The sequence below is a fragment of the Bombyx mori genome, chromosome 17 (assembly GCF_030269925.1).
Source record: "Bombyx mori chromosome 17, ASM3026992v2".
Classification (NCBI taxonomy): domain Eukaryota; kingdom Metazoa; phylum Arthropoda; class Insecta; order Lepidoptera; family Bombycidae; genus Bombyx; species Bombyx mori.
Window position 1 is genome coordinate 3,296,856 of NC_085123.1, and position 12,443 is coordinate 3,309,298.

Below are 12,443 nucleotides of genomic sequence, written 5' to 3' on the forward strand. Positions count from 1 at the left end.
GCTCGTAAAAGTCGACCTGTTAGAACAAGGCCTACCAGTGAATTCTGTGCACCGTATGCACACCGGTCGCGGTAGGGAGCCATATAATATGGTTCTAGTCGCTCTCCAGCCTACCCCCGAGGGTAAGAAAATCTTTAACACACAGACCGTCTGTAGGCTTTCTGGTATCGCTGTCGAAGCCCCCCATAAAAAAGGCACTCCTAGCCAGTTCCATAACTGTCAATTGTACGGGCACTCTTCCCGTAACTGTCACGCGCGCCCCCGATGCGTCAAATGTTTAGGCGATCACGCCACGGCCCTATGCATTCGCGATCAAAAAACCGCGACGGAACCGCCTAGCTGCGTCCTGTGTCGAACACAGGGTCACCCCGCAAATTACCGCGGATGCCCCCGAGCCCCGAAAATAAATCGCCGCGTCGCCCGCCAAAACTGCCTCCGAGCTTCCGGCCCAGACATCAAAGCCTCGGCACCCTCTGCGTCGCAGGCTAAGCCAGCGTTCGTTCCGGCGGCGGTGCCCAGTGTCTCGGCCTGGGCGAAACCGCTGCCGTACACGAACACGGCTACAACTCCCTCCTCCGCGATTCATCCCGCCCCCGCGACTCGTCCCTCTCCCCCGACTTGCCCTCCGACCGCGTCCGAAAATCTCGCTTTAGCGATCGACTTCTTTCAGTCGATTAACTTTGAGCGCGTTAACGCTTTGGGCGACGCCATTCGCGCTGCCTCCACTGCACAACACTTTATCGCCGTTGTGCAGGAATACGCCGACGTATACGCGTCATTAAATACGTACGTCCTCCCCTCACTCCGCCGGTAATCAATGGCGTATATAAGTAGAATAAAGCCCCTATCCGTAACGATAGGATTTTTTAACGCTTACGGTCTCGCAAATCAACGTGATCAGGTTTCTGACTTTTTGCGTGACCATCAAATTGATATCTTTTTAGTGCAGGAGACCCTACTTAAGCCCGCGCGCCGTGACCCTAAAATCGCGAACTATAACATGGTCAGGAACGACAGGCTCTCTGCCCGTGGTGGTGGTACCGTCATTTACTATAGAAGAGCCCTGCATTGCGTCCCGCTCGATCCTCCCGCGCTCGCTAATATCGAAGCATCAGTGTGCCGAATCTCACTGACGGGACACGCGCCGATCGTTATCGCGTCCGTTTATCTTCCACCGGATAAGATCGTTCTAAGCAGTGATATCGAGGCGCTGCTCGGTATGGGGAGCTCTGTCATTCTGGCGGGCGACCTAAATTGTAAACACATCAGGTGGAACTCACACACCACAACCCCGAATGGCAGGCGGCTTGACGCGTTAGTCGATGATCTCGCCTTCGATATCGTCGCTCCGCTAACCCCGACTCACTACCCGCTAAATATCGCGCATCGCCCGGATATACTCGACATAGCGTTATTAAAAAACGTAACTCTGCGCTTACACTCGATCGAAGTAGTTTCAGAGTTAGATTCAGACCACCGTCCCGTCGTTATGAAGCTCGGTCGCGCTCCCGATTCCGTTCCCGTCACGAGGACTGTGGTGGATTGGCACACGCTGGGCATCAGCCTGGCTGAATCTGATCCACCATCGCTCCCGTTTAACCCGGACTCTATCCCGTCTCCTCAGGATACCGCTGAAGCCATAGACATCTTAACGTCACACATCACTTCGACATTAGATAGGTCATCGAAACAAGTTGTAGCGGAGGACTTCCTTCACCGCTTCAAATTGTCCGACGATATTAGGGAACTCCTTAGAGCTAAGAACGCCTCAATACGCGCCTACGACAGGTATCCTACCGCGGAAAATCGTATTCGAATGCGTGCCCTACAACGCGACGTAAAGTCTCGCATCGCCGAAGTCCGAGATGCCAGATGGTCTGATTTCTTAGAAGGACTCGCGCCCTCCCAAAGGTCTTACTACCGCTTAGCTCGTACTCTCAAATCGGATACGGTAGTAACTATGCCCCCCCTCGTAGGCCCCTCAGGCCGACTCGCGGCGTTCGATGATGACGAAAAAGCAGAGCTGCTGGCCGATACATTGCAAACCCAGTGCACGCCCAGCACTCAATCCGTGGACCCTGTTCATGTAGAATTAGTAGACAGTGAGGTAGAACGCAGAGCCTCCTTGCCACCATCGGATGCGTTACCACCCGTCACCCCGATAGAAGTTAAAGACTTGATCAAAGACCTACGTCCTCGCAAGGCTCCCGGTTCCGACGGTATATCTAACCGCGTTATTAAACTTCTACCCGTCCAACTCATCGTGATGTTGGCATCTATTTTCAATGCCGCTATGGCGAACTGTATCTTTCCCGCGGTGTGGAAAGAAGCGGACGTTATCGGCATACATAAACCCGGTAAACCAAAAAATCATCCGACGAGCTACCGCCCGATTAGCCTCCTCATGTCTCTAGGCAAACTGTATGAGCGTCTGCTCTACAAACGCCTCAGAGACTTCGTCTCATCCAAGGGCATTCTCATCGATGAACAATTCGGATTCCGTACAAATCACTCATGCGTTCAACAGGTGCACCGCCTTACGGAGCACATTCTTGTGGGGCTTAATCGACCAAAACCGTTATACACGGGAGCTCTCTTCTTCGACGTCGCAAAAGCGTTCGACAAAGTCTGGCACAATGGTTTGATTTTCAAACTATTCAACATGGGCGTGCCGGATAGTCTCGTGCTCATCATACGGGACTTCTTGTCGAACCGCTCTTTTCGATATCGAGTCGAGGGAACCCGCTCCTCCCCACGACCTCTCACAGCTGGAGTCCCGCAAGGCTCTGTCCTCTCACCCCTCCTATTTAGCTTATTCGTCAACGATATTCCCCGGTCGCCGCCGACCCATTTAGCTTTATTCGCCGACGACACGACTGTTTACTATTCTAGTAGAAATAAGTCCCTAATCGCGAAGAAGCTTCAGAGCGCAGCCCTAGCCCTAGGACAGTGGTTCCGAAAATGGCGCATAGACATCAACCCAGCGAAAAGTACTGCGGTGCTATTTCAGAGGGGAAGCTCCACACGGATTTCCTCCCGGATTAGGAGGAGGAATCTCACACCCCCGATTACTCTCTTTAGACAACCCATACCCTGGGCCAGGAAGGTCAAGTACCTGGGCGTTACCCTGGATGCATCGATGACATTCCGCCCGCATATAAAATCAGTCCGTGACCGTGCCGCGTTTATTCTCGGTAGACTCTACCCCATGATCTGTAAGCGGAGTAAAATGTCCCTTCGGAACAAGGTGACACTTTACAAAACTTGCATAAGGCCCGTCATGACTTACGCGAGTGTGGTGTTCGCTCACGCGGCCCGCACACACATAGACACCCTCCAATCCCTACAATCCCGCTTTTGCAGGTTAGCTGTCGGGGCTCCGTGGTTCGTGAGGAACGTTGACCTACACGACGACCTGGGCCTCGAATCAATTCGGAAATACATGAAGTCAGCGTCGGAACGATACTTCCATAAGGCTATGCGTCATGATAATCGCCTTATCGTTGCCGCCGCTGAGTACTCCCCGAATCCTGATCATGCAGGAGCCAGTCACCGTCGACGCCCTAGACACGTCCTTACGGATCCATCAGATCCAATAACCTTTGCATTAGATGCCTTCAGCTCTAATACTAGGGGCAGGCTTAGGGACCCCGGTAACCGTACTCGTCGAACTCGACAAAGAGGTCGTTTTTTTTGGTCAGGAGGAAATCGCCGGACTTCCGCCCTTTTCTGGGGATACTGGGCGGGGTATGTCAGAGTCGAACTGACTAAAACCTCCTGTCGCTCAACAACCAACGTCCAAACCTCGCATGAGACAGAACTCATGACAAGGCAAAGGGGGGAAAGTGAAGCGTTTAGTGCGGAGCACATCTCTCCCATCACCCTCCCCCTCGGGACGCCGGACTGGCTCTTGCGTAAAACGCGTGCAGAGCAGCTTGCACGTCGTCTTCTTAGGCCCCCCTCGCCGGTCCCCAGACCGACATATGAGGGGGACCCGAAACACTTAGAGGGCCAGGGCTTGGGCGAGATCCGCCTCCCTGGCCCCCGCTCGACGGCGGCGGGATTGTGCGTCTCTCACGCGCCCCGCCGCCTCCTTTTGCGAGATGGTGCACTCGCAGAAGTCGAGCATCGCCTTCCACGACTCGTCGTCACCGAGCATCGATGCCACAACACTCGGCAACGACAAGTCGGTTCCTATTTTTGCGACGAGGACACGGCGCCACCCCTCCCATGCGGGGCAGGCGACGAGCGTATGCTCTGCCGTGTCCAAGTCGCAACCACAATGGTGGCACTCTGCCGTCGGCTCGGCTGTGATCCGGTGCAGGAACTCACCGAAACAACCATGCCCAGTGAGCACCTGCGTAAGCCGGAAAGTGAGGCGTCCTCTGTCACGATTCACCCAATCCACAAGGACCGGGCGAATCGCCTCGACGGTCCTACGACCAGCCGAAGGATCAGCCAGCCGTCTGGACCATGACTCCAGCACGGACCGCCGAGATTGGGCCCTCCGTGCTCTGACCACACTGGGGCTGGGACGCGCCACGCCCCGGGCACGAAGTTCAGCCCGCCACCTATAGTCAGCGGCGAGCGCCTCCGCTTCCAGAACCCAAGGCGGCGTCCCAGCCAGTACACACGCCGCCTCAAAGGAGATGGTGCGATAACCACGGATGACCCTGACCGCGATGGTGCGTTGCGGCCGTTGCAGCAGCTTCGCCACCCCCACGGCCAGGGACTGGCCCCACACGGGCGCCCCGTATAGGGCCATTGATCGCACCACCCCCGTATAGAGACGGCGCGTCACCTGGTCAGGCCCCCCGACGTTGGGCAGAAGCCGGCTTAGCGCGCCGGCCACCCCCAACAAACGAGGGACCAGGCTCTGAAAGTGAGCACGGAAGGTCCAACGACTGTCCAGAATGAGGCCGAGGTACTTCAACTGCACCCCGACCCCGATACGGACGCCTCCGACCACGATATGGGCATCGACAGGTGGCACTCTCCGGGGCCTGTGGAACCACATGGCCTCGGATTTACTGAGCGCCACGTCGAGGCCCAATCTCCTAATTTTGCCGACGACATGCGCCACCCCAGCCGTAGCAAGACGGGCAGACTCAGCAAAACTCCCCCCCCGGGCCACGACCAACGTGTCGTCCGCGTAACATATTACGCTCAGGCCCGGGAGGAGGGCACCTCTCAGCACCCAGTCATACCCGATATTCCACAAAAGGGGGCCGAGCACCGACCCCTGTGGAACACCGCGCACGACCGGGAACCGGTGCAGGATCCCACCATGTCCGGTACACGTGACCGATCTGTCCTCTAAGTAGGAACCCACCAGCCGGCGAAGGTAGGGGGGCACTCTATGTCGTTCCAGCGCCCCCCCTATCACGGACCAGGGCAGGGTGTTAAACGCATTGGCGATATCGAGCGACACCGCCAAAGCCACCCCACCCCTGGAGACGGCCTCCTCCGAGAGGGCCCGCACGCGAAGGATCGCGTCTACCGTTGAGCGGCCCTCTCGGAAGCCATACTGCTCCGACGTGCAACCTAACCCATGCATCAGCCCGCTGAGTTTCTCGCCGGATCTTCTCAGCGGATCGCGATTCCGATCCGGTAGTAGATTCATTCGAGAAACAATTGCTCTTGAGTTGTTAGGTCTCCTTCAGGAGGCGCTCGGGCAGTTGTTAGCAAATCCCACCCCTCTTGGCTGAGCCTTTGCTCGCCCACCTGTCCTGGTGAAACTGGAAAGGCCTTCGGGCCACCAGAAACTCTCAATCATATAAAAAAAAAAAAAAAAAACATGTCTCAAGGTGGGTAGCGGCATTTACGTTGCGATGTATGTGAATTCGGTAACCGACCGATGGCTCATTCAATCATACTGGACCGCACTGTAAAAAGTCACTTTTACAACGACAAAATACTAGTAAATTAATTTAGCAAAATTACATAGGTAATATAATACGGGACGACGAACCCTCTTCAAGTGTGGACTTGAGGAAATTGAGGAAATTAAAAGCAAAAAACATCCCCCGTCGTATCCGCTATTGATTGACGTGTCGCCTTAGACTTGTCGTGTCGTGAAGACGTGTCGCCATGGATTCAAACGACGCTTGATAAATTCTGAGTGCTAATTATTATGGCGTATTAGCGACGTAAACATGAATTAATTCCGTTTCTATGAAGCGATGCTATCTCAAAGACTAACCAAATCATTCAATCCCGTTTTTGCCGGATAACCGTCGGAGCACCGTGGTTTGAGAGAAACGTGACCTCCATAACGATATGGAACTTAACACCATCAGTAAGTATCTTCAGTCGGCATTAGTCCGCTATTTCGAGAAAGCGGCACGATACGGAAACTCCTATCATGGCCGCAGGTAATTACATATCCGATCCTGCGGACCGAATGGTAAACAGTCGACGTAGCCCTAAGCGCGTCATTTCGGATCCTGACGGTCCACTAACGGTGCTTTTACATAGACCTATATAGTAGGGACACGACATATTGTTCTATACGTACAATTGCTTATATAAATAGCACCCATTTTGAAGGCACATACATAAACATATATCTATCTCGTTCTTACTCAGCACTTTAACTCGCAGGAAAACAATATAACAGTATTTCAGTGCGTACATAAAATGAAACATGAATATACGTAAATGTCTCCGTCTCCGTCTAATGAGGCCGAAAATCCGCCATGCTTAGCGCGCCAAATGTCATTGTCACGTCAGTTCGGCCGTCTGTTTTGGGTTGTACATTATTTATTGACTTTGATATCGATTTAATATGATTGCTTATATAAAATTTCTTATTTTATCATGCTTAAAACATACAAAAATAATAATTAAAACATATTTTATAGGATCTCAAGAAAGTCGATGCCCCAAAACTATTATCTATATATATTTAAATTCATTATGGAGCCCTCATCCGAAAAATCGGACACCATTTTTCGGTCGGAATCTATTGATCATGACACTAATCATAAATACCTCTTTAAAATATGTCATCAAAACATATTTAGACATTCTGTTTAGATATTTCGGGAAAAAGGCTACCGACAAAATCTCTTCGGAACTATTTAAATAAAATAGTTTTATTCCGCAGTGAGTAAAACACTATTGTAAATTTGTTAAATATTTAATACTTAAGTGATTTTAGAGAGGAAGTCACAAGGAATGACATTTGTAATTTTATTAACGAATAAATGTTCTGTAGGTGTTTTTTTTTATCAGGCGGTCCCTTGATAAGTTTAAAATTTGAATCACTCTCAAGCGAAAGTGATTCAAATGGTGCGGCGCACCTTCCTTGAGGTGCGTTGTGGTAGTGTGTTACGGACTTAAGAGTCAGCAAAACAATTAAAATAGATTGTAATAGTCTAAGAAAAACACGTACTCAAAATACGATAACATTCAGCATCCTAGAAACGGGCAGATGGCACTGTACTACGCCATATCTTTATGTTTTGCGGCAAACGACAACTTTATAAAATCAGTGTAGCAACTTTTAAAAATCATCATATCGTTTACTTGGCAAATTCGAAGAACGAACTTGTCTTAGATTTCACCCATCTAAATCATATCATATTTGCACATAACAATATACCTACTTACTTCCCATTAAGGTATAAATTCTACAAATAAATAATACTCAACAATATTTAAAATAAAATGAGCCAAGAACGTTTATCGATAAAACCTGATAACATTGAAATCTTTTGTACAGCACTAAAGCCGCCATGTTTTGTGGCCAGATGACGTCACAGTGGCACGAAATTTTGGTTGACGTTTCATTTCCATAGGTTTCCTACTTCATTGCGTCACACTGGCACGAAATTTTGGTTGACGTTTCATTTCCATAGGTTTCCTACTTCATTGTGCTTTTAGGTACCTCAAGCACCGGTCACCGTTCTCCTCAAACCCGTCGTTCACGACAAAGGGTTCGAGGAGTAAATAAATCATATTCATCAGTAGTAGTAATATCTTTATCTTTCCATTCTAATTTGGTCTACTGATATTTTCCGAGTGCAATAAAAAGTATTTACAAGCATTCTAACTAAAAACATCCTAAAAAGATCTTCCACCCAGTCAGTTTTACCTTCTGTAAACCAAAAGGTTCAATTTTGTTATTCGGCATGTGTTTATTAAATAAATTTTCTTTAGAAAATGATGTACATATTAGCACCATTCGAACTATTGAGTATCTATGATTCGAATTTTGAACATAATAATATAAAAAAAACTGTAGTTGAATGACACATTCATTCATTTATAGTCGTCGTGGCCTAACGGATAAGACGTCCGGTGCATTCGTGTTGAAGCGATGCACCGGTGTTCGAATCCCGCAGGCGGGTACCAATTTTTCTAATGAAATACGTACTCAACAAATGTTCACGATTGACTTCCACGGTGAAGGAATAACATCGTGTAATAAAAATGAAACCCGCAAAATTATAATTTGCGTAATTACTGGTGGTAGGACCTCTTGTGAGTCCGCACGGGTAGGTACCACCGCCCCGCCTATTTCTGCCGTGAAGCAGTAATGCGTTTCGGTTTGAAGGGTGGGGCAGCCGTTGTGACTATACTGAGACCTTAGAACTATATCTCAAGGTGTGTGGCGCATTTACGTTGTAGATGTCTATGGGCTCCAGTAACCACTTAACATCAGGTGGGCTGTGAGCTCGTCCACACAGCTAAGCAATAAAAAAAAAAAAAAAAAAAAAAAAAAAAAAAAAAAAAAAAAAAAAAAAAAAAAAAAAAAAAAAAAAAAAAAAAAAAAAAAATGACATTAATGACAATGACTAGATTTTAGAGGTATTTTTAAATATATTATTCCAATGTATCAAAAAATGTGGATCGCAATATTGATTCAAAAAAGAAAAATATTTGGATTTTTTTATTTTACAAATCATTTTAAATTCTTGAATTTTGTACATTGATTTACAAATAAACCTCGTCTGTTTCCAAACGGATTATTTGTGGATTGACAAACAGGAATGCCGTTTTTAAACGAAATAATAGTATTGCCAGCAAAACAAAAAATACTGTACTTTTTGGTAATGTTTTGAAAAGACGTCAAGTTGGATCCATTAAAAAAATTAGAACAACATTTTTCAAATTGTCAAAAGAATGCGATGTTTCAATAATAATTATAATTCAAGAAAATAGTGTAATAAACCAGTAAAACATCAGATCCCTCTAAAATGAAACTAAGCGAAATTCAAACGAATTTTCGTGGATAGCTTGTGGTGTGACTAAAATAAAACAAATAACAGAGCCTGTAGAGGCTTTAAGGTGATGGCCAATGCTCAGGAAAGACAGTTAGGCATATTTATTTAGTTACTATTTTTATAACTCAAGTAAAACAGATAAGAGTATAAAATTTTCAAGTTCTTTAAAGTTTCTAATTTCAAATATTTTTCACTGTCAATTTAAAAAAAGCCGTGGAATTAAACATTTTAAAATGGTAACTCTGAGCCTCACGTCATTCGAACATTAGTGTGGGTGCGTTTCGTGTGCGCGCGTCCATGAATTTGTGATTTGATTTGAAAAAGTGACTTTTCGTGTTTGTGTGTAATTCTGACGCCGTTAGTGAGTTGTCTGTCATCTATCTAAATTTGGATTTTATAACTAAAACTTCTCAAACTGTCGTCTCTGGGTACGTAATATACAATTTCGGTAACAAGTCACTACTAACAGTACTAACGTAAGTTATTAAACGTTGCATCCCAGCGAAAATGCAGCAACAGACAGGCGTTGTCTTGTCATGTTTTCAAGTGGCCGCTCTGGATTTTGGTCGAAAACGCAGAAATTACTTGTTTTCAGAGCAGTTCGTTTATCGTTTTCCTTATCTGACGATTTATCAAGCGATTTGATGTCTCATGTTATTATCTGGGTGCGGGATACCGTAATCGCATCGCTGTGTTGAAACATAAAAGCAATTGTCATTTGCCAGTCGGCTTTTAGATGCCGGTGTGGGTGCCAGTGTTTACCAGTCGGAGAATGCAATAATTGATAATGGTGGGGGTTTCTTCAAAAAATTTGTTGTTACTACGTGTGCCGTGGTTAAGTGTAACTTCTGTTGCAGGCAGGCAGAATGTTGAAGTTTATACGCGGCAAGGGCCAGCAGCCCTCTGCTGAGAGGCAGAAGTTGCAGAATGAACTATTTGCATTCCGAAAGGTAAGTCCAATTGACCAAACAAAAAGGCCCTATCGCTACTTGAAAAGTTTAACTGGACTGAATAAAGCTGACCACACATAACATAATAGACAAGAATTATATGATAATGAAGTAAAAAAAATCCTAGAACATATTTTTTAATATATTAATGTAGTCAACACATATATAGAAATCAAAGTTTATATGTAACAGCAATAAAACCTTACACTTATCATAATGACTGACTAAGTTAATGAAAAATAACTTAGAAATATTTTCAATACTGCAATGATGTGACATTTATATCATATACAATTAGTCACATATTAAAATCTTCCTCGAGTGGCTATTACACCTTGAAAAACTTAATAAAAATAAATTTTGAAATAGTAAATTGCTTTTATAAGTAAACCAAACCAATAATTAATTTCTATTTTGAGATGTGATTGAAAATAATAATTTCATCTCTAATTCGTACTTAAGAGTTGATAAAATAAGAATGCCAAATGATTATATTCAGTTGAAAATGTCATAAATATGAATAAGTAAGGATATTGGTTGAGTATTGCTATTAATATTTTACCTCCTATCAAAAGATATTTAAGTAATGGTTTTAACTGTGCGATCAGAAAGAAAATAACCATATTAAATTAAGCAAACCAATTTTATTGAATAGAAATAAATATAAAAATTAAAAATGGAAGGAGATCAGTTCACTTTAAAATCATTTAAAAAAAAATGAACCATACATTTTCAAAGTTTATTTAAGTGACGATACTATAGAGAGGCTGTGACTCATTACCTAAGTATAAGTGGATATTACAACTTATAGACATTACTATAAGTGCAGCAGAATAATGGCTTTAATTATTAACTTTAATTATTTCCAACCTTACTTCTGATTGCTTGGTGTCATTAAATACCAGATGCTAATTGTTGATTGTGTCGAGTTTTTTTTTTACTAAAATTAAAATTGAAACACAACATCATTGTCAACATAAGAGACATGGGCCCCAACTCAAGGACTGTTTGTGATTTATTGAAACTATAACAAACTGTTAGCCTAAATTACAAAATGTTTATTTTCTTTAATCTTATCAAGTAAAGTCCTACAGTATTTGCTTTGTGATTAGATGTGCTAGTGTATTTTTAAGGTGCCTACAATTCAGTTTGTGTGAAATCAAATTGGGCCACGGCCATAGGAATGTTGTATACATCTTATCATGATACATTACACCCCAAAATCATTTAAAGTACAAACATAAAGCTAACTTTGATGGCAAAATTATGTATTTATATTTAATATACCATACCATTATGTATATATGTTTAAAAGTACCATGATATACTTATATTTCTTCTTGAATACATAATAATATCTTCAACTCTCTGATACCCACTGTTGGGTGTAGGTCTTCCCTTTTTTTTATGTCATAATGCTCCATCGCCCACTATTCTCATCCATATGTTAGTTTCTTCTTGAAACAACATTAATGTGATGTAGATAATTTGAAACTCATGTAAATTTTTTTGTAATGTTATATTTACCAAATGACATTGTATTAATTGTGTTGTTGTATGTACCTGAATAATGTCTTAAATTTCCAATATAATAATTTAAATTATTGATGATTGAAATTATTTAAATTTGATTCTAACATTTCTAGATGATTATCCTTTTTCAATAGTTAATCATCTACAAAATTTGCAAAATATTTTTTTCTTCTAAATAAGTGATTTTAACCTAAACCTTATGTAGGTACATTCATGTTTTTCGACACAAACCTAATGATTTCTTTAGGAACGATACGGAGACCTTTTAGGGACAGGGTTTCAAAAATTCCCACTAAAGTGCAATACACTTCTCCCCTACTCTCAACAAATATTATTTTTCTAAGTTTAATAATCCCAGCAAAGGCATTGTCGGTCAGCTGCGCTACTGTTTGTGTTGCTAGGGCTTAGCTATTAGTCATCAAGCTTAATTCTCATTCAAGCAGATGCACTCTAGATGCGACTATTATATTTTAGTATAAGCTTAAATTTGAATACGGGCTTAGTTTCTCATGATTTAAAGGAGATTATGAGGTTACTAAAACGTCTTTATGGTATAACTAGCGGCCCGCTCCGGCTCCGCTCGGGTCTTTAACAAAAATTTCAACGATATTTGACGTTGTTTTATTTTTTTAAATAAAAGAACACTTATTGCGGCATAACTATAATAGTTAGACATATGTTGTCGTGACACTTTTTGTAAATAATAATGTGTTCTACAAAGTCGTACTAC

General features: G+C 44.1%; 1 protein-coding gene across 4 annotated transcripts in view; it reads left to right on the forward strand.

The window, feature by feature from the left end:
* The first annotated feature begins 9,866 nt into the window (after nt 1–9,866).
* Nucleotides 9,867–12,443, forward strand: part of LOC101742621 (lethal(2) giant larvae protein) — a 69,352-nt gene continuing 66,775 nt past the window's right edge. For all 4 annotated transcript variants that reach the window (XM_062673281.1, XM_062673280.1, XM_062673282.1 and 1 more), the window contains exons 1-2: nt 9,867–10,020; nt 10,088–10,180. In XM_062673281.1, the coding sequence (XP_062529265.1) occupies nt 10,018–10,020; nt 10,088–10,180 (96 nt within the window). In that variant the 5' untranslated portion in view covers nt 9,867–10,017. The remainder of the gene's footprint in view (nt 10,021–10,087; nt 10,181–12,443) is intronic.